Source organism: Rhinatrema bivittatum, chromosome 6 (genome assembly GCF_901001135.1).
Source record: "Rhinatrema bivittatum chromosome 6, aRhiBiv1.1, whole genome shotgun sequence".
Taxonomy (NCBI): Eukaryota; Metazoa; Chordata; class Amphibia; order Gymnophiona; family Rhinatrematidae; genus Rhinatrema; species Rhinatrema bivittatum.
In genome coordinates this window covers 34441494-34463068 of record NC_042620.1, presented here as the reverse complement: position 1 = coordinate 34463068, position 21575 = coordinate 34441494, and the positions used below count along the sequence as shown (strand labels likewise).

General features: G+C 43.8%; 1 protein-coding gene and 1 long non-coding RNA gene across 4 annotated transcripts in view; both read left to right on the top strand.

Annotated features, from left to right (window-relative positions):
• The window catches only part of LOC115093470 (ropporin-1-like), a 300539-nt gene that overhangs the window by 50220 nt on the left and 228744 nt on the right, over window positions 1-21575 (top strand). For both annotated transcript variants that reach the window (XM_029605239.1, XM_029605238.1), the window contains exons 2-4: window positions 6260-6386; window positions 14286-14403; window positions 14637-14798. In XM_029605239.1, the coding sequence (XP_029461099.1) occupies window positions 6271-6386; window positions 14286-14403; window positions 14637-14798 (396 nt within the window). In that variant the 5' untranslated portion in view covers window positions 6260-6270. The remainder of the gene's footprint in view (window positions 1-6259; window positions 6387-14285; window positions 14404-14636; window positions 14799-21575) is intronic.
• Window positions 16306-17546, top strand: LOC115093471. Of its 2 annotated transcripts, none has more exons than XR_003857324.1 (3): window positions 16306-16380; window positions 17018-17281; window positions 17382-17546. It is a non-coding gene; the product is annotated as an uncharacterized LOC115093471 (long non-coding RNA). The 2 variants fall into 2 exon arrangements; XR_003857325.1 differs by lacking the exon at window positions 16306-16380 and adding an exon at window positions 16402-16486.

The window sequence follows — 21575 nt, the reverse complement described above, 5'->3', positions numbered from 1 at the left end:
GAGGACCGTCAATGACGATGCTCCTCCTCCTCCCCCATGGCATGCTCCATCCCCTTTTTTCCCAATGCCCACCCATGTAAATATATTTTTGTAAATAGTTAAATTTTATTTTTCAAATATATATATTTTTTTTGAATTGAAAAAGTTGGTTCATTTCCTTTCCACAATTGATTGCATGCGACTTGTGTGTTGATACTGCGGCCATAATCAAGAACAAAATGACTGCCAAGGATGAGGAGAACATGCAGAGCATACTGGCGGAAAAGAAAGGGAAAAGTAACCGGAAGAGGAGCACATGGAATACAAAGGGAAACTGAGCTGAAACACAAGAGGAGAACATAGAATACAAGAGAAGAACATAGAATACAAGAAAATCTACAGAACACAAGAAGATCACATGGAATACAGAGGGAAACTCTACCGAAACAGAAGAGGAGCACATGGAAAACCACGGTACAATGGATCGGACTGGCAGAGGTCGGGTACATACACCTGTGCATGGAACAGGGACTGTTAGAGCAGGGGTCAGACACAGCTGGATATGACATAGGAGTTAGAGCTGAGGTCGGGTACATACATACACCTGTGCATGGAACAGGGACTGTTAGAGCAGAGGTCGGGTACATACACCTGTGCATGGAACAGGGACTGTTAGAGCAGGGGTCAGACACAGCTGGATATGACATAGGAGTTAGAGCAGAGGTCGGGTACATACACCTGTGCATGGAACAGGGACTGTTAGAGCAGGGGTCAGACACAACTGGATATGTGTCTGTTTGTGGACCTTCCCGCTGCCTTGGACGTCCGGCCGGGCGCTCAAGGTGCATGAACGCCCGAAGTCGCGTCTTGGGCATCCAGCTTGGGCGCTCAAGGCAGCGGGAAGGTCCACGAACGGCATGCAAGACGCTGCCTTCAGCGCCCAGCTCAAAGGTCCGTTCGTGGACCTTCCCGCTGCTCAAGACGTGACTTCAAGCGTTCATTGACCTTGAGCGCCTGGCCGGACGTCCTTGAGCGCCCAAGCTGGACGCCCAAGGTCCATGAACGCCCGAAGTTGCATCTTGGGCGTCCAGCTTGGGCGCTCAAGGCAGCGGGAAGGTCCATGAACAGCGTGCAAGACGCTGCCTTCAGCGCCCAGCTTAAAGGTCCGTTCGTGGACCTTCCCGCTGCCCAAGACGTGACTTCGGGCGTTCATGGACCTTGAGCACCCGAAGTCGCGTCTTTGGCGTCCAGCTTGGATGCTCAAGGCAGCGGGAAGGTCCATGAACGGCGTGCAAGACGCTGCCTTCAGCGCCCAGCTCAAAGGTCCGTTCGTGGACCTTCCCGCTGCCCAAGACGTGACTTCGGGCGTTCATGGACCTTGAGCACCCAGCTGGACGTCCTTGAGCGCCCAAGCTGGATGCCCAAGGTCCATGAATGCCCGGTCGCGTCTTTGGCGTCCAGCTTGGACGCTCAAGGCAGCGGGAAGGTCCATGAACGGCGCGCAAGCCGCTGCCTTGAGCGCCCAGCTGGAAGGTCTGTTCGTGGATCTTCCCGCTGCCTTGAGCGCCCAAGCTGGATGCCCAAGATGCGACTTTGGGCGTTCATGGACCTTGAGTGCCCGGCCGGACGTCCAAAGGTCCACGAACGACGTCCAAGCAGCGAGAAAAAAAAACATCCACTTACCTATTGGAATGACATTTGAAATGACATTTCTGACATTTGAAATGACATCTGAAATTACAATTTGAAATGACAGGTACCAGCGCACCCGGGATACTGTATCGGTGCTGTATACTGCTCTATACAGTAAAATGGATTACGCACTCCTACCGCTTCATGGACGCACTTTGGACGCCGCTTGCATTTGCGTCTCATTTGAATACTGTATCGAGCGGCATGTGAACCAAACCGTGCGTGCGGCAAACGAGGGTGCGCCCGGCACTACCGCACTCTTTGTTACGCGTCCTTACTATATCGGCCTGTGTATGAGCACATAAGCAGCAGCACAACAGTAGCGTGTTAGAGTCTGTATCACACAGAGAGTGACATATACCTATACATACATTTTGTCTGTGTCGGAGAGTGTGTGTGTGTGTGTGTGTGTTTGTGTGTGTGTGTGTGTCTCTAATACACACACATCCTCACGCTCTCAGTATACAGGTTCATCTGTGTGTCTGTGACAAAGTGTCTGAGAAAGAGTATATCAGTATATATGTGCCAATACCATTTCTGCAATCTTTAAATCTGTTTGCGTGACTGAGCATGTGTGTGTGTCTCTGACACTGGCTGGCAGTGTAGTTGTCTCATTACTTTCACTAGTTCAAGAGCTGCTTGGTTGGTCAGACCAGGATATGCCTGTGTGTATGTTAACCAATTTGAATGGATGGAACTGGGTCTACAGCTTTGTTTACTCACGGCTGGTCTAGAGTATGCTCTATTTCTTAGTTATTTAGGAAAAATGTGAAATTTATTTTGGAGATATTTGGGCTTAATTCTGCCCTGTTCCAGAGTCAATTTGGCGTGCTTTAGGGAGCTGTTAACACATGTGCTGCAGAGAATTGTAAGCCCTGTGGGGATAGGGAAATACCTATAGTACCTGAATGTAATCCGCTTTTATGTACACTTTGAAGTGCTGAAAAGCGGAATATAAAAATCAAAATAAATAAATAAAGTGCAAGAGGGAGTCAGATACCCCATGGGCTGGTTTTGAAAAAATCCCCTAGGCTGATATTTTCCTGCAATCCACTTGCCTAAATTCATCCCCGACTGGTCACCACTCGGGCAGCTGCATTTTACATTAGCTGGTGTTTGGCATAGTAACATAGTAAATGACAGCAGATAAATGCCAAAATGGTCCATCCAGTCCACCCAGAGAGATTCATCAAATGTAAGTAGATACACAAACAAAATCCTTAACGCAACCAACACCAGCTCCTCCCAGTCTTTTACATATCTTTCACATCTGTTCTGAGCATGCCCAAAATTTGCCAAAGCAATAGCCTCCACCTCTTCTAATAGTAGGCCATTTCAGGTTTTGCCATCTTCAACTTTGCTTCCTACAAATCCATCACCCAAGCCAAACCACAGGCCCCCTTCTTTTCTCATTACTAAACTTTGCAATAATCCCCACAGCCACCAAGTTAGTGATGCTATAGTGAAAATAATTGCAGCCTCTTCATGCTCATTGAAGTTTAGTTTACCATGGTCCCTCCATGCAGGTCATCCCAGCCTTCTTGGAAGCCTGATACTGTTGTAACACTGCTGTTTATGATTATAACTGCTGCTCCATGCAGATTTTGCAAATAGGCAAACTAGGCCAAAAATCTAGGGTGGCAGAAAACCTGCCTCCTATCTGTGCTGAATCTCAATCAACAGGGAATAACCATCTGCATCCTGCTTACCCACTCCCCTCCCAGGCAATATGCAGGGAATAGAAGGGGAGGGGGTGAAGTTGGAGGGGGACAGAGCATAGAAAAGCTAGTTTGCTACCTAAATCCAGCCCCTCCCCTCTAAGATACTGTGCAGATAACATGGAGCAAGACTTGAGCAGACAGAGGAAAAACTGCTCTGTTTCCTAATCCAGCCCCTCCCCTCCTGTCCTGTTATTGTCAATGCTCTCTTCCTCCTGCGGGCCAGGATCAGCTGCAGTTAAAGAAGTATGAACTGGGGATGAGAGAGGGATCATGTGAGTGGCATTACGGGTGGGTGGAGATAAGGAAATGTGAGGGGGATTATCGGGGTGGGGGCAGAGGATAGCCTGAAAGAGAGATCATGGGATGGGGGTGGAATATGAAAGAGTTAGCTGAGGGATCATTTTAGGAGGATAGGAAGGGCTGAGAAGGTGGATCATTGGGGGTTGTGGGATCAGCTGGCGTGCATTTCTACAGTGTGGAAGAAAGAGAGGAACAGGAGGGGAGCAATGTTTGTGTGTGTGTGTGTGCGAGAGAAAGAATCTGCGCTGGATGCCTGTGTCAGACTGGGTGGGAGGTTAGAGAGAGGAAGGGATGCAAGGGGTAGCAGGACTGGATCAGGGTAGGGACACGTTCTTTTTCCTCTCCCCCCCCCCCCCCATAATTTGGATTTTCCTTCTCTTTATCATGGATTCTATTTCCTAGAAGAGGAGAAAAAATCATTTAAGTATACTATCTGAGACTTCCCTTCCGGAAAAGATGAAAACCATTTCAAGGCTGCGCCCTCAACCCCCACTCCCTTTAAATAATTTAACAGAATATCATGGTCAACAGTATCTAACACAGACAGCATTCAAGTGTAGCTGGAAGAATAAAGAATCATTGCATTTATCTAATTCTTTACTTGAGTCATTCATCAAAGCAACCAGAGCTGTTTTAGTCCAGTGACCTGATCTGAAACCGAATTGAAAAGTATCAAAAAAAAAAAATTTGTCTTGACCAAAGGATCTTGAAGTTGTAGAACCATTGCCCGTTGAAACACATTTTCTAAGAAAAGGGATTTTTGAAACCAGTCTAAATTTATCTAAAATCATGAAGGCCAGAGAGGCCTTTTTTTTTTTTTTTTTTTTTACAGCAGATGAACCATGACGTTTTTCAGGGCACCAGGCATAATGCTTTCCATCAAAGGCACATTAATTATTAGTGCTAACCAATCAAGATATCTACTCTTGGAGGATTTAACTAACCATGAAGGACAAGGTTCCAATGGGCAGGCAGGAGGCTTCACCTTCACAAGGATATAAGTAACACCAGGAAGGCCCTTTTCTCATAAGTGTCGTTTTCAAAATTGTGAGAAGCCAAGAAGGGATTCACCTCAGAATAGAATGACTGTGGGAATTTATTAGAATCTAATTCATCCCTAATGTGGGCGATCTTGCCAGAGAAATGTTTTGAAAATCGGTCACATTAGGAATTTGAAAGATTACATACCCATAATTTTCTAAAGGCTGAAACACTGGGGAAGATATATACACATAATTAAAAATATTTAACATTTAAAGGGTAATTTTCAATAGTGTAAGTCAGTGCATCCAAAGTTTTACTTGTATTTTATAAACTGTGAAGCCAGAGCCACACATCTATAAAATACCACAAATCTCTGCCCCGAAAGTATACATGTATATCAGTATGTGCACAAGTTTGTAATGGATGGTGATACAGCTTCTGCTGTACAAAGTACAACGATTGTATGGTTTTCCTATTAATCATTAAAAAGGAAAAGATCCAGATCACACAAAGTATACCTTATATTATGAATACATGTTACCGATAAATGTTCTGGCACATTGTTAGTAAGAGTTCAACCAAATATATATTTATGTGCCTCATTGTAAACCGTTGTGATGGTGCTTTACTAAACGACGGTATAGAAAAGATTTTAAATAAATAAATAAATATTTTACAAAAGTACATGATATAATCTACACGCACAATAACTATAACATGTGCACATAACAATCCTCAGTTTATGCGCAGAGGCAGGTACTTTATAAAGTTGGCTGACAGATGTGTCTATCCCGCTTAGGAAAATACTTGTGGGCATATGTCCAAGCACCAGTTCACTGAAACCTCTGCCACTTGGTCCGACCTTTCACCAGTTCATCCATATCGTCCACCCCCACCCCCCCAACCCCCACAAAAATAGCAGACAAAAGAGAAGTCCAATTTAATTACTGCAACTCGATTTACAGGTGCAAAAGTGTGCGTGCATGTTTGATGACATATGCACGGACTGTTTATAAAATACATACATTTGCACACATGCTTCCAAAGCCCTGCCCCAGAATGCCCTCAAAACGCCCTCTTGGTATGCACATCCTTTTCCATGCAGCAGCGACAGCACACACGTACTTGAGCACTTCCGAAAAATTGCTTACCTTACCCAGAGGCTACTTCCACGCGTATATGCCAATTTCTAATGCACAAGCTCCACCTAGGTCTTCAAAAATTCGCCCCTTAATGTGTACGTAGTTTGGGTTTTTTTGCACCTATTATTGCCTAAACTTTTAGGTAAATGTGGCAAGCAACAGGGGCCCTCAGGACACCATCACTACCAGAAAATGGAATTAAGACAAACATATTTGGAACAGTTTTGAAAGCAAAATTCTTAAACCAATACATGAGCAGTAAGATTCCACTGATCTCCCACTGTCTGCTGGATCTGACTGTTTTGTGGCCAGGGCTAACCTACCATTTTCTAAGAAAAGATAACTTAAACAAGCATAAGAAGTCACTCAAGCAGCGCTGATATTATTTTACACAGCAGTATCTCTATCAGAATAACCTGAAACGATGTGTTATTTCCGTAGGATCATCTGGAATGTCAAAATCTGAAAAACAAATGGCCATACCACTAGAACTGCCGGAAATGCTGAAACAGTTTACTAAAGCCGCTATTAAAACTCAGCCTCCAGATGTGCTTCAATGGTCTGCTCTGTAGGTTTGCCTCTTCTATCCAATGCCTCACATTTACCAGCGAAAAAATATTCCAAACTTTCTTGGTCTAAAAAAAGTAATTTTCAAACAAAAAAAACATAGTTAAGTTCATTAGTGAAGTTTTATTTCTATGTTATTCTGCACAGCATGTTATAGTTATATTTCTGTTTTTATTGTAAACTGCTTTGAACTTTGCCTTTAGCAGTCTATAATTTTTTTTAAATCAATAAAATGAACAAGGTGGTCAATATTCAGTTAAGCCTGTTAGCGGGAAAGTTAGCCAGATAAAGTTATGCATGGAACCATGTCCGAATATTCAGTGGGACCTATATGCATAAGTCTGCCGCTGAATATTTCCAGGTGAAGTTACGCACATGATTTTATCTGGCAAATTTAGGTCAGCTTTTTTTCCAACCAAACTTACTGTATACACAGAACTTTAACTGGCCAGCGCTGAATGCATTAGGTTTAGCTACGCCTAGGAAGGTCTCTTTTTATGCAGGTAAATTTTGTGTACCCGAGTTACACATAATAAAATTTACTTAATGAGCTGAAGGGTGGGAATTTCAACTCTGAAAATGTGTCTAGCTAAACTCCCCCCAAAGTTAGCTGGATAACTCTTTTGAAGAACAAGCTCAAGGTGCTTTTCTGTACCCAAATAGCGAAATAAATAAATAATCTATCATTCTGAATCAGGAGCTCTCAGCTCCGGTCCTTGAGGGCCTCAAAGTTGTTTGGCTTTCAGGGTAACTATGCCATTCAAATTAGCTTTGTTCTTAAGACTATAGCTATGCAAACACATCTGATGAATATTCATTGTAGATAACCTGAAAAAGTGATTCACTAGCGGACCTTGCTGAGGACCCCTGGTCTCTCTCTATGTGCAGTGCTGGCTCTTTAAGAGTTCTGACATTCTGTGTATTGTTCCAGGAATGAACACAGAGCTAATTAGCATATGAATCTGAATGTTCCTCAGGTTATCTGTGGACTGTTTTTTTCCACTGCATATACTTTTCTTACAAATTTGTAGCATATGGGCAACATCGATCAATGTTAACACAGCATGGGTAAGTGCAACAGATCAATATGTAAATTAGCCATCTGCTAATTACTTAGTGGGAACAAAGTATAGCTGTGTGACAGCATAGTCCTTACTCTCTCATCTTTCCATGGAGTTTTATTTTTTTGCTCTTTTCTCTTTCAGGGTAATGGTGGTGTATATTCTATGGGGGTCTCCAAATTCTACATGGCCTAGATTAATAGGTAAAGCAAATGTACTTACCCGTGTAACGGGAGTTTTCTGAAGACAGCAATTCACCAGTCACATACACGACTTGGTGCCGAACAGACTGACTTTTCAGAGTTTTCTGTGAAAGAATAAAAGCCTTTTATTGTTCATGCCTGGTAGCTCCCATGCTGCCACAGCCTCGTGGCTCCCTTCAGTTCCATAAATTGTTTTAAGTTGGTTAGGAAAAACTCCAAAGGACAGGAAGAAGGAGCCTGTGTGACTGGTGAAGTGCTACCTTTAGAGGGCACGTGTTACAGGTAGGTAACTTTGTTTTCTCTGAAGACAAGTAGTGTTCACCGTACTCACATACATGGGACTACCTAGTGTAACCCCTGGGCGAGATAATACCTGGATACTGGACCCAAAGGCACACAATCAAGGATTTGGCCCTACTTGAAACAGTTCTCCAGGACAGCTTAAACTTCTGAGTGGTCCAGGGCTCCTTGTGGGGCAAGTATAGCTTCAAGGCCTTTTTGCGTATATCACAAAAACACAGCCCCTTGCGTCCTTTTGTGAACAGCACTGCCAATCTCTTAAGTCTATGACAGCAATGAACACACTGGAAGCTGAATGGTTTCCAACTTTTTTCTACTGATAGTTGATTAAATGGATGAAAATTGTTGTTTACAGCTCTTTGATGTTAAAGTAAATTGAGGTACATCACTGAAAGATGCAATACATCTGTGGCCTTACCTGTCTAGTAAATATCTTCTGGATTTATTATAGCCAGTTCCTTGATAATTTAACTTCTTTTTCTTTCCAATAAATTTGACTGAAGGAAGTGTAAACCTCTCAGAATTTCCAATTCTCTGCTAACACTTGGAATGGGTAGAATATAGTCCCAATTACTAAACTGACTATTAAGTCCCAAATATCTCATACCTCTTCTGTAGTCTTCAATATTGTCATTCCCTCCAGTTAGTTCCAGTGGGCACTGATCCACTCCTCTTTTTCCCAATATGTCTCACCTGGGACCGTATTGGAAAGTCTCAGAGAAATGAATCTTCGCTTTTTCTCTCTGGCAATGAGTGTAAACCCATTCCTTCTTGTTGATAAGAAAATACTGTTAACTCTTCAGGTTCTTTATGGATAAAAGACACCACTTCTCCAGACAAAAAATAATACTGAGAGACACAGGGCCCGAGGGGTCTCAGATGATAAGGAGACAGACAAAAAATGACTCTAAAAAAAACAAACAGGGGAGACCTAATAAGAGACAGGGTGGAAAAATTTCCTTTTTGCAAACCAAAGTCTCAGAAAATAGGGACTAAAATGGTAATGTCAAGGCATTCTGTTCCAACTCTCTTTACCCGGGTCTCTGTGACGAAGTCCCTCAGAGTCCTTGTTCCTTGAAAATTAACCAAAAGTGGAACTGCACAATGAGGGCTGTCCCTTAGCAGGGCAACTCAGGAAAACTGAACTAAGAATCCACAAAAGATATCTGCCACTTAAGAAGGTGGCAAGGGTTTATATACTGCTAGAGCACACCATCTGCTGCTTCCACAAGGGGGGGGGAATCAAAACCCCAACCTCTACTCACTAATCTCTCTGAGCCTCACTAGAAAGTTAGTATATTCCTTCTGGTAAAGAAACCAAAGGTTCCTTACACCATCTAAGAGTGATTTATGAAAAAATAAAAATAAAAAAATGAAAATACCACCACCAAAAGGCTAGAAATATTTTTGTTGGGGAAAATGCTTTTCAATTTTGTAATTTTTGTTTTTAAACAGGGACATCCAGGCTGCTCAGATGGCTTAGTGGCAGTCCTTTACTGCCATTTGGAAGGACCTGGGTTTGATTTCTGGCTAAGGTCTTCCACGCCACAGGTCAGCCAGGGCTGGGGATGCAATGGAGGCAGGTTCCCCTGGGTGGGGGAGAGAGTCATAGTAATTGCACAATGGTAACCTGGATTTAGGGCCCATGATTGCAGCATCCTGGAATGATCCCTGGTGCATGACTGACAGCTGAGGACTGTTGCTGCTATGATTGGACTAAAGCAAGTTGTAAAAGGATAGAAAATAGGGGGAGAAACTTACAAGGAGTTGCAAATGAAGGCTTATAGCACCAGGTCCCAGCGCTGGTTCTGACTGAGATGGAAGCCCAAAGGAGCAGGGTTAAAAAAAGAAATAAATCAGGGATGACAAGCTGCAATTATAAAATGTGCCCTAGAAGGAATGGCGTTGGTTTCTGTTCCTCAGAGAGGCTGTAGGAAACAGTCTGTGCAACCCATTAGCTTGCCAGAAGGCCCTGTCTAGACAGAAATGGGATGTGAAGGTGGACTGAACTCCACACGGTCTTGTAAATCTCAATAGAGGTGGGTGACTGACACCGCCATGACCCTGACATTATGGGATTTGACATGCACCTCCAAGATCAGAGCTGCTTGCGCGTAACAAAAAGAGATCTTATTAGAAATGATGCACATTATCACCACACTCCCAGACCTATTAGGGTGAAAAGATAGCAAATGTCAGTTCTCTTGCAAGACAGGCAATGAAGAACCTTTTCACCTTTATGGGAATATGGCTTAGAAAAAATGTTGGGTGGGAGATTGACTGATAAGGGTAGAAATCTGATGTCATCTTAGTATGTTTGCAGAGCACCATGCTATTATGATGAAATCTGCTATGAAATGAATAAGTCACTACCGCCTCTAGTTCACAGATTCTGAGAGTTGAAATTATCACCATAAAAAATGCAACCTTCCACATTAGGGTCTAGAAGGGGGGACTGAAAGGAGCTTTCATCATTTGGGTAAGAACCACAATGATTTCCCAAGACACTGCTGGAGGCTTGATGGGAGGCATCAACTGAAGCAAGCCCCATATAAATTTGTTTTTTAAAGCAGGCTAATTGTTTACCTTTTATTTTGTTTTTATTCTTCTTTTATTTTCTCTTATCTTGTTGAATTTTATGATATTATTTATCTTGTCTATTCGCTTTTCTTTTTCATTGTAGTTTGTATTTATATTTTTAATCCTTTTATTTATATTGTATGGCATCTTTTCATTGTTATTGTAAATGTTGTGAAAGAACATGGAACAACGGTATATAAAAGTTTTAAATAAATAAGTAAATTTGACAGATGCTGTACAAAAATAAGATTTCCTTCTAGATGTTGGTGTTAATTGCATTGAGGAGAACCCTAACAGTGATGCTCTTTAGGCCAAACTCAGAAAGATGTAGAGAAAAACATAAAAAAACATTAGCAATGCCATACTGGGTCAAACCAAAGGTCCATCAAGTCCAGTATCTGGTCTCTGATAGCAGCCAATCCAGGTGACAAATACCCAACAGGATCCTAAAGAATAGATCCAATCTTCCTTGCTTCTGTCATGTGGAAACACCCTCACAGGAATAGGACAGGACCACAGGGCAGGAGCTGAGCCCCCTCCCCTGTAGGTTGAGCCTTTGGGTTCTGGGGACCAGCAGGACTTGGCTACGTCAGCTTGACATCATGGTTGAAGCTAGGCTGTTCTTCAGCCTAGCTAGCCCCCTCCCCAGCAAGTTGAGCCCTTGGGTTCTGAGGGCCAGAAGGGCTTAATTGGACAGGCTGAATAAGATGGACAAGGCAAGACAGACACAGGCTGGATGAAGTGGGCTGAGATAGACTGGAAGCTGAGGTCTGGGTATAGGTACAGGGAAGATGCTGAAGACTGGATACTGGAACAGGCAAGGAAATGAGGACTGGATACTGGGACAGGCAAGGGGCTGAGGAATGGATACTGCAGGCTGAGGACTGGCTATTGGGACAGGTAAACAACTGAAGACTAGATACTGGAATAAGTTGACTGGACTGGATAAAGACACAGACTTGGGTAAGGCAAAGCAAGGAACGAATGCTAGGAACAGGTCTGGGCAGGTGACAACAAAACCAAACAAGGACTGGACTAAACAAGGTAGACTAGGGCAGGACTTTAGACAAGTAAGACAAGGGTAGGAGAAGACAAGGACAACAGAACAGAAAACACTGAGGCTCAAAGGCAGCAACACTGAATGCCCAAAGGCTGCTAAGAATAAGGCCTGGAGGCCACTAAGTAAGGTAAGGCCTGAGTAGGTCACAGAGCAGGGTGCAGAGAAGCCTGGAGGCAACAAGGCAAAATAAGGCCTAGACAGGCCACAAGGCAAGGAGCAAGATACAGGAAGGCCTGAAGGCTACAAGACACAGAACAAGGCAAGAGTTGCCAGGTCAGAGAGCCAAGGTTAACTCCATGAAACAGCATCCTGGTTCAGGCAAGGCAGGGTTAAATGGAACTGGAACTTGGGTGTGGTGCAAGCAGAAAGTGAAGCTTAGCAAGGCTGGAGATGAAGCTTGCTGAGGACACCTGGTGGACAGGAGGCTGCACTACAGGCTGAGTCAAGTGGACAGTGATCAGATGGCACAGAGCACACTGGAGGCCTCTGCTGGTGGGGAGGTGTCACAGCAGACTGGATCAGGGCATGGAGAGGCTGCACAGCAGTCAAAACTGTGACAACAATAACTAGGATAAGCAGTGGCATTTCCAAGTCTAAATGGCTAATAGTTGTATGGATTTTTCCTTCAGGTACTTGTCTAAATTCTTTTTAAACCCAGCTATGCTAAATGATTTTACCACATCCTCTGGCAAGATAGTCCACAGTTTGTGTGCTGAATGAAAAAAATACTCTCTCCAATTTTTTTTAAATGTGACATCTATTAATTTTATTGAGTGTCCCCTAGTCCTAGTACAATTAAAAAGGGTAAACAACTATTCCATTTTTACCCTTTCTTCCCCACTCATGATTTTATGAACCTCTATCATATCTCCTCTCAATTATCTCTTCTCCAGGCTAAAGAGCCCTAACATTTTAGACTTTCCTCATGGAGTACCGTTCCATACCCTTTATCATTTTGGTCACCCTTCTCTGTACCTTTTCTAGTTCCACAATATTATTTTTGAGATGGGACAACCAGAACTGCACACAATATTCAAGGTGCAGTCGCATCATGGCCTTTTGATATCTACTGTTTTATTTTCCATTCCTTTCTTTATAATACCTAACATTCTATTTGCTTTTTTGACTGTCGCCACACACTGAAAAAAGGATTTCAAAGTATTGCCAACAATGACTCCAAGATTCTTTCTCCCGGTGGTGACACCTAATACATGTGGCCCCTACTTGGCCACTAGATGGCATCTGATAATAGAAAAGAATGAGTCCTATGTCTAAAAATAAGATTTTTCCAGCAGAAGTTCATTAACAGAGCAAGTTAATTTATAGTGTGTTCCATTCTTTATAGTGGGGAACTTGCTAGAAAAAGACGTTTAGTAAGAGGACAAGGGATGTGAAGGCCATTAAGATGAGTGATAGAGTGATTCAGCCTAGAAGGGGGTAGGTACTAAGGGAAAGTATAAAATATACTTTCCATGAAGATTTCGGGGAAATAGAATGGAAAGAAACTGAGGGATGGGACAGATGTAGAAGGTACCTTAGGAGTGGTGCCACTTATGCTTAGGAATTGGGGAACTTCCACAAGCCCGCAAGGGAGTTTGATGTGAAGAGAACGTAAAGAAATTGGAGTATGAAGTCAGGGAGAAGGAACTATGCTGGAGGCCTACAGGACCAGAAAGGAGTGCTTTACAAGAATGGAGCTTCAGTGCAGGGCTGGGTAAGCCAATCCAAACCTGTGTGTGAATAACGGAGATTTTGAAGAGAGACTTTGAGTTGTTCCTGGGACTGCAAAGGAACTGGGAGGAGAAAGAAGAGAAAACCTGTTTGGGAAATTTTCTTTGAGAGAACGTGAACTGTGATTTTGAGATTTGAACTGTTTTTTTCTGTCTTCTCTGCTGTACTAGACAGAACTGTGAAATTTTGTTTATCTTGCTGAATTAGTTATTTTTTTAAGTTAACTTTTTTTCATTTAGAGCACAACTCTGGTGTAGACATTGTGGGATATTTTTGTATGGGTTTGACAGTTGCTTGTTTTTTGATTGTGAATATTACTACCCTTATCATAAGGCTTGGGGATAACTGCACGGACTATCCTTAAGAGAAACCTGGTGATAAACTGTATGGAGCAGCAAATATTACCATAAGAAGCTTGCTGAGCAGACTGAATGGACCATTTGGTCCTTTTATGCTGTCATTACAATGTTATTATATGTATGTTACTACATATATGTGTGACTGTGGTGAACTGCTTGTCTTCAGAGATATAACCTTTACATAATATCCTTGGATGAAGCTTTTAACGTCAATATCTAATATTTGTAGGTCTAAGTATTTTTGCACTAAGAAAATTAAGATGATAAAATCATAGTATGCTTATTGATGCAGTAACACCCTAAATATATATTTATTTTTTTACTAAGTGAGAGGAAACTCTCTGCAGCTAATTCAGATTCTTGCAGTGAGTGCATCCTTGCCACAAACAGAGGGGAAATATGTGCATCACAGAAAAAAAAGGAAATGGCTTAATGAGGTTGGATGAGTTTGTCCTTTTCAGATGTGCATTTATCCTACGTGCAGAAAATAAATAGCATGGGCTTTGACTCAAACCCTTATTAAACTGGTCCCCAGAGAAACTTTCAGAAATTATTTTTTTTTTTTTTAGCAGTTGGAAAAGATTTAACCGATGTCGTCTTATTCAGGTATTTTACTGCCTTACAAAATGGGGAGCCGTTGCCAATTAAAGAGCGACAAGAAAGGATGTCTCTATCAAACTGGGTAGTGCTTACCCCAGAGCTCTTAAAGATCTTGCACTCAAAAGTAAGAATCAACATTTTCTTTAAATGCATGTTAAAATTCAGATGGAAGAAAATATTTATTTTTATTTATTTAACGCTTTTATATACCGACGTTCGTTTGTTTAAAATGTATAGATATATTGTGATATCATCAGTATTCAACCAGCTGCATTTACTTGCAGCAAATATTCTGTACATTTGAATGAACATCATATTATGGAAAACACTGATCTGTACACTGTTATTTATTTCAAGATGTCTGGCAAACTGACGATTGAGTCAGGTGAATTGTTGCAAATGTGGAGGCTGATGGGTCTTCCTGTTGATTTATTTGAAAATATAATGAATGTTGGACATCTTGCTGAAGACGTTGAGTGGCTGAAATTTTTGGCCCTGGCATGCAGTTCTATGGGAGTTGTAAGTTTTTTTAAAATTTCATTTTCATATTCTTGTAGCTTAATAAGCATTTACCCTTCAAGCGCTATAGTGGTTATACAAATTATAGTTGAATCTTTCTCCTGCTACAGAATACAAAAGTTTGTGATAGGAAAGAAAACCAGGATTCTGAATATAATTAGAAACTTTATTTCATTCAATATAAGAACAGGCGAACAAAACAAGAAGTTCCACGTAGATCTAATGGAGCCTACTTTCCGGGACACGCATGTATATCCATGCATACAGAAATACCCCTGTCAAGATCCTCTTGGATACTTTGACATGTGCTAAACATTTGGAGGTCAATTTTAAAAGCATTGCTTGGACAAAAACAGCCACATTTGCATAAATGTGGGCCGCGCGGGATGAGCGCATATTTTAAAAGCCGCAAAATACACATGCATATACGAGTGCTCACGCAACAGTACATGTGTACAAAAGGGGATGTATTAGGGGCCTGGAAGGTGTGGGTTCTGGGCATGGCTATATGTATGAGCATAATGACGTATTTTAAATCAGACCTACATGCTGACATGCGTGCACTTACAAACGCAAACTTGTTACTGGGGGTTTTTGCGCACAGCACCAAAGAGACTTTCGATTAACCTTTTGATGTTTGTCAGGCCACCTTCTTTTGCCAAGTGAAAGCAGGAACTGCCAGAGTGGGGGGGGGGGGGGGGGGGGGGGGGGGGGGGGGGTTAGGACCTCCAGTGTCGATTGTGACCCATTGGGGGTGGGTTAGAGGGGGAGCAGCAGTCACATATTGAGGGGTTTAAGTTAGGAAGACATACTTTCATAGCTAAATGACTATTATCATTGTATGAGTACTCATGGCTTTAAGGCGCAGGAGAGGAGAGAGTGAGGGGTGAGGAGGAAGAGGAGAAGGTATCCCATACACAGATTCTATAGAAAACGGACTCAGTTTTTAGATGTCAGAGGAGGAAGTCATGCGTAGGTTCAGGTTTAATAAGGAAACTATATAGTACCTATGCCAGCATTTACAGGAAGACCTACAACCGACCAGCCAGAGTGTCCATGCCTTGCCAGGACTGTAAGCCTTCAGCACTTCCTTTCGAAGGAGATCGACCTCCCTGGGCAGAAAATTAGGCTTATGCATGTGTCCTGGCTGGCCCTGAGACATGGTGGCACAAAGAGAGGAGGACCAGGCTGACTTTTTTTTATGCCTGCAAAGGCACTTTATATGTGTGTACATCTTACATGCATATAAATACACAGTATTGTTCCGTACATAATTAGTACACCCGTAAATGTTTATTTACATGCAAAACTCATTCTTTTTTCAATACTGATGAGCCACCTATTTATCTGATTGTGAAGCAGCTGCTAACAATTACACTTCCCATCAACCTCCAGGTGTGAGGCAAGTTCTCAGGATTACCATCAAGCAGGTCACTCTGCTAGTCCTTAGCATTTGCCATATATGGAAGAGGTAGCGGTGGAGTGCGTGATTGCCTTCAGCTGGGAGCTTGGGTGTTTGAGTCTGAAAAAAGCACATGAGCCTGCATGTCTTACTTTTCAAAGATGCTGCGGGACAGCACAGGTAGGTGTTACAGAAGTACTTTTTTGGGTGGACTTCGAAGAGATGTCCTTAGGTCATCCTTTAGCTGATTAGCAGGGGATTAGCAGCTAAGTATGGTGAAGACCAGGTAAGCTACAGCTCATAATTATGACAGCTTTTTTAAAACAGGTAGGCATAGCATTGAATGTGTTTAGGAACTGAACTCTAGCATTTATTGTCTCTTACATCTTAGGTCCAAGGGCCAAAGAGGGATGTTAAAAAGACTATTCAGAATACTAGTACACTATTGTTCACACTATTTACATGTTTTATGAGCACTGGTAGGAGAAGGGCAGCAGGAGGATGAAAATGCTGGATCACATGGCTGTAGAGGAGAATGGGGCTTTCTCTCTTCATAAGGCCTGGTCTTAATCTCTGCACTGGTTACTCTGAGCCTCCTTCATCGTTCTCCTTACCCCATCCCCCACTTTACTCTCTTCCCCCTTTTACTCTAATTTATGTGGTCATCAGCCTCAGAGGCAGGAGTGTGTAAAGCAGTAGCCCAGAGCAACATTTACGTGCTTAACAGTTTCTGACTAATTCTAAATCGCTCCTTTTGTGTGTGTTCTGTGCTCTGCTGTGTAAGCCACACTATGACCCCTTCCTGTTCTTCTCCCAGCAATATAGGGTGAGAGCAATGGGGAAGAGGGATGAAGACCGGAAAGCCTAGAGAAGAACAACTCTGCAGGTTGTCTTCTTAAGCCTGATAAGAGGTTGTGGAAGAGCATTACTGACCAATTGCCCACAAATTAGGCCCTAGTTGCTACTAAAGAAAGGATATCAATACATGCCTACCTCGTCTCTTTGCAGATGCCTCTCCTTCCCTCCTGAACTCACCCATTGCCTGTCCCACCATGCACCTTCACTCATCTCTTCTCTATACGTGAGTAGCTGCATTCCTAATTTTAAATGGTACCATCCTTTCTGGGGCCTGGGGTATGCAGAAATATGTGAATGTATTTAATTTTATTTTCTTTTTTCAGGTCGATGTCAATGCCATGGCTCGTTGCTGCTGTATGTGGGGATGGTGATTGCGCTCCAGCACTTCCTTCCAGCGCAGATGCATCTCACGCCTGCATGTCTCATCTCTTTGCAGATGCCTCTCCCTCCTTGACCATTGGCATGTTTCTTTAAGGTGAAATAAACTACATGAACTGATAATACATGTCTGGTGTTGATTTTCTTTTTTATAGTCTGTTCTTCATTCTTACTTGTTTTTCAACACTTACTCACTCTCCCCTTCCTCTTCTTTAGCTATTCCTAGTCCCAACCTACCTTCCTCCTCTTACTAGCTACTCCCTGTCCCAACCCACCTCCCCCCCCCCACTCCCTCCTTCCTCCTCTAAGTACTCAAACACAGGCATGTGAATTTTCCACAAATATTTCTTTGTTAAAAGTTTCAAAATGTATTTACATGTAAACTGTCAAAAATGAACAGGGGAGAGGACATCTAGAAACTAAAGATTGTACAAAACTGTAAAACAAAACAAATCCCCAGGAGTTAGGGAGGGAGGTAGGAAGGTGCTCAGGACAGTGGCATCCTGTTGCCCAGGATTCTTATTGCTACCCCGAGGAGTTGCAAGACATATAGGTGGGCATCCAATGTCCCGAGTACCCTCCTTTGAAAGGCATGCAAAGCTCTCTGCTCTGCTACCATCCCCTCCAGAAAAGGCATAAATTCTGGCCTCTTGGCTGCTGAGCTGTGGGGGAGAGGAGTAGCAGACAAAGTAGAACACCATACATACCTACCTCGGCCAGCAAAGACTGGCTGGTCTGGGTCTCTGCATCTCTACTTCCCAGGGCAAAACGGGGAGGAGGCCCCATGGGAATGGGAAAGGGTCAGGACCAGCTGGAGACCCGAGGTGCCCCTCTTCTTGGCGGGGTGGCTCGATCACTTCTGTTTCCTCCATAGGTGGTGAGAGGGAGGGGGAGGAGTATCCTGATTCCCCCCCCCCCCCCCACAGCGGTGGTTGCTGTTGTGTGGGGGCTGGGGCTAGTGCTTCTTCCTTACCATCATCTGGCCTTTCCACCTCTTCATCAACATCTTAAGACAAAAACGTCCAATTATAGGTACACAGAGACATTTTCTTTTTATAAGGACAGTGCCCAGTAGGCTTGAAGATTTACTTACTACCAGCCCCATCCTGCTGAGCATGTAGCCGATCAAGCCATCTCTTCTTTTGGAGGCACAGCCACCGGGCCTTCTTCTTCATGTCCTCAATCTATAGGAAATAAATAGGATGAGTACCTTGAGTGTGCTGTGTAGCTGGTAATGTCACCTCCATACTGGTATGTGACAATGTATGCTACTACTATGTGATTTGTGTAGTGGCTCTTGCCAATTCATTAATGCACATAGAAGTGGTGGGATGGCATCTGCACCTAAAGTATACCTGAATACGTAAGCCTCCATGAAGGGCCATGATGCCTCAGGTCACTAGTCTCATAGTTGTGCAGTGCAACTAGTGAAAATATCCTTGTGGAGTACCAAAAAACTTGCAACTGCTCCTAATCTATGTCTTCTAAATACTTGGCTATCCTATAGTCCAGCGCATCTCAACCGGTTTGTCGCGACACACCAGTATGTCGTCAAGCAGCAGCAGGTGTGTCGTGTGCTACCGGTCTCCTGCTGCTTTTCCCCCCTCTTCCTTCACCGAGCGAGAGACAGGCTATCTGCCACTGCTGCCGTTGCCGCCTGGGTTATCAGCACAATCAAGCCTGGATGGGAACAGCAGCAGTGTTAGTGGAGGCTGGCAACTGCGGCTGGGCCTTTTCTTCTTCCTGCACCTGCCCCCACCCTGGCCCGGAACAGGAAGTGATGTGCAGTGGAGTGCGCGGGAAGAAGAAAGTGCCATGTTGCACGAAAAAGTAGCGGTGGCAGCGGCAGCCCTGAGCAGTAGCGTGGGCCTGGAGCAAAATCAGAAGCAGCCAGAAATTGGCACAGGAGACAGCAGAATTAGCCTCCCGTGGCCGATGGGATTCTTCTTTCTTGGCCTGCGAGGGCTAGAGGAGGAGGCCGCTGCAGCTACCATTTATGCTCGGGGGGAGGGGGGGGGCAGGAAATGAGAGAGAGAGACAGCCAGCCAACCTGTCTGTGAGAGCATGTATGGGTGATTGAGAGTGTGCATGTGTAACTGTGACTGAGAGCCTGTGTGTAAGTGAGAGCATTTGATTGAGTTCATCTATGTAAAGTGTGTGAGAGAGAGCATGTGTGTGATTGAGAGAACTGGTCGAGAGGTGATGTGTGTGTATATAGGAGAGACAATGGAAGTGACTGGTCAGGGAGATGACTGGAGTTTGTGTGTGTAAGAGAGAAAGTGATTATAGGAATGAGAAGCCTGTGCATGTGGAGAGAGCTAGCATAGGAGTGAGAAACATGGGTGTGTGTGAGATACAGCATGGGACTGAGAAGCCTGTATATGTAAGATAGAACATGGGAATGGGAAGCCTGTGTGGTGTGTGTGCATGAGAGAGAGAGAGACTGTTTGGGAAGGTGACTGATGTGTGTGTGTGTGTGTGTGTGTAAGAGAAAGATTGGTCAGGAGATAATTGGTGTGTGAGAGACAGAAACTGGTATGCGAGTGTGACTGGTATGTGTGTGTGAGAAGGAAGTGATTATGGGAATGAGAAGCCTGTGCATGTGGATAGAGCTAGCATAGGAGTGAGAAACGGGTGTGTGTGAGTCACAGCATGGGAGTGAGAAGCCTTTATATGTAAGATAGAACATGGGAGTGGGAAGCCTGTGTGTTCATGAGAGAGAGACTGTTTGGGAAGGTGACTGCTGTGTGTGTGTGTGTGTGTGTGTGTGTGTGTGTGTAAGAGAAAGATTGGTCAGGAGATGATTGGTGTGTGAGAGACAGAAACTGGTATGCGAGTGTGACTGGTATGTGTGTGTGTGAGAGAGAAAGTGATTATGGGAATGAGAAGCCTGTGCATGTGGCGAGAGCTAACATAGGAGTAAGAAACCTGGGTGTGTGTGAGACACAGCATGGGAGTGAGAAGCCTGTATATGTAAGATAGAACATGGAAGTGGGAAGCCTGTGTGTGTGTGTGCATGAGAGAGAGAGACTGATCAGGAAGGTGACTGGTGTGCATGTAAGAGAAAGACTGGTCAGGAGATGATTGGTGTGTGAAAGACAGAAACTGGTCATGGGGGTGTAACTGGTATGTGTGTGTGTGAGAGACAGAGAGACTGGTCATGGGCACTAAGGAAGAGGACCATGAGTACAAAGCTTCAGCCACTACTGCTTCTGGTGTGTGCTACTGGCCTGCATGGAAGAGGAGTAGGAGAGCTGCTGGAGGGGGTTAGTAAAGGTGGCTTTTTAAGTTTATTTTTCTTGACTGACTGCCATTTGAATTACTGAATATTATGATTTGTGTCTGCTGTTTTGAAATATTTTATTGGTGTTTGGAGAATTTTAAATAATTTTAATGAGTTTTTAATTGTTGATATTATTCTGTTCATAGTTGTTGTGAAACATTTATTCTGCTATTTCTGTGTTGGGATCTATAGCTGCTTGGCTAATTCTGTTTTCCTAATAGGAGGTGTATTGGTGTTTAGGGCCTGATTTAATATTTGTAGTGTTGCCTTTTCATAGGTAGGATTGTTACTGTTTGAGTGCATTCCATAATACAAGTGTAACTAGGGATGTGAATCGTGTCCTCGATCGTCTTAACGATCGATTTCGGCTGGGAGGGGGAGGGAATCGTATTGTTGCCGTTTGGGGGGGGTAAAATATCGTGAAAAATCTAAAAATCGCAAAACCGGCACATTAAAACCCCCTAAAACCCACCCCCGACCCTTTAAATTAAATCCCCCACCCTCCCGAACCCCCCCCAAATGACTTAAATAACCTGCGGGTCCAGCGGCGGTCCGGAACGGCAGCGGTCCGGAACGGGCTCCTGCTCCTCAATCTTGTTGTCTTCAGCCGGCGCCATTTTCCAAAATGGCGGCGAAAAATGGCGGCGGCCATAGACGAACACGATTGGACGGCAGGAGGTCCTTCCGGACCCCCGCTGGACTTTTGGCAAGTCTCGTGGGGGTCAGGAGGCCCCCCCACAAGCTGGCCAAAAGTTCCTGGAGGTCCAGCGGGGGTCAGGGAGCGATTTCCCGCCGTGAATCGTTTTCGTACGGAAAATGGCGCCGGCAGGAGATCGACTGCAGGAGGTCGTTCAGC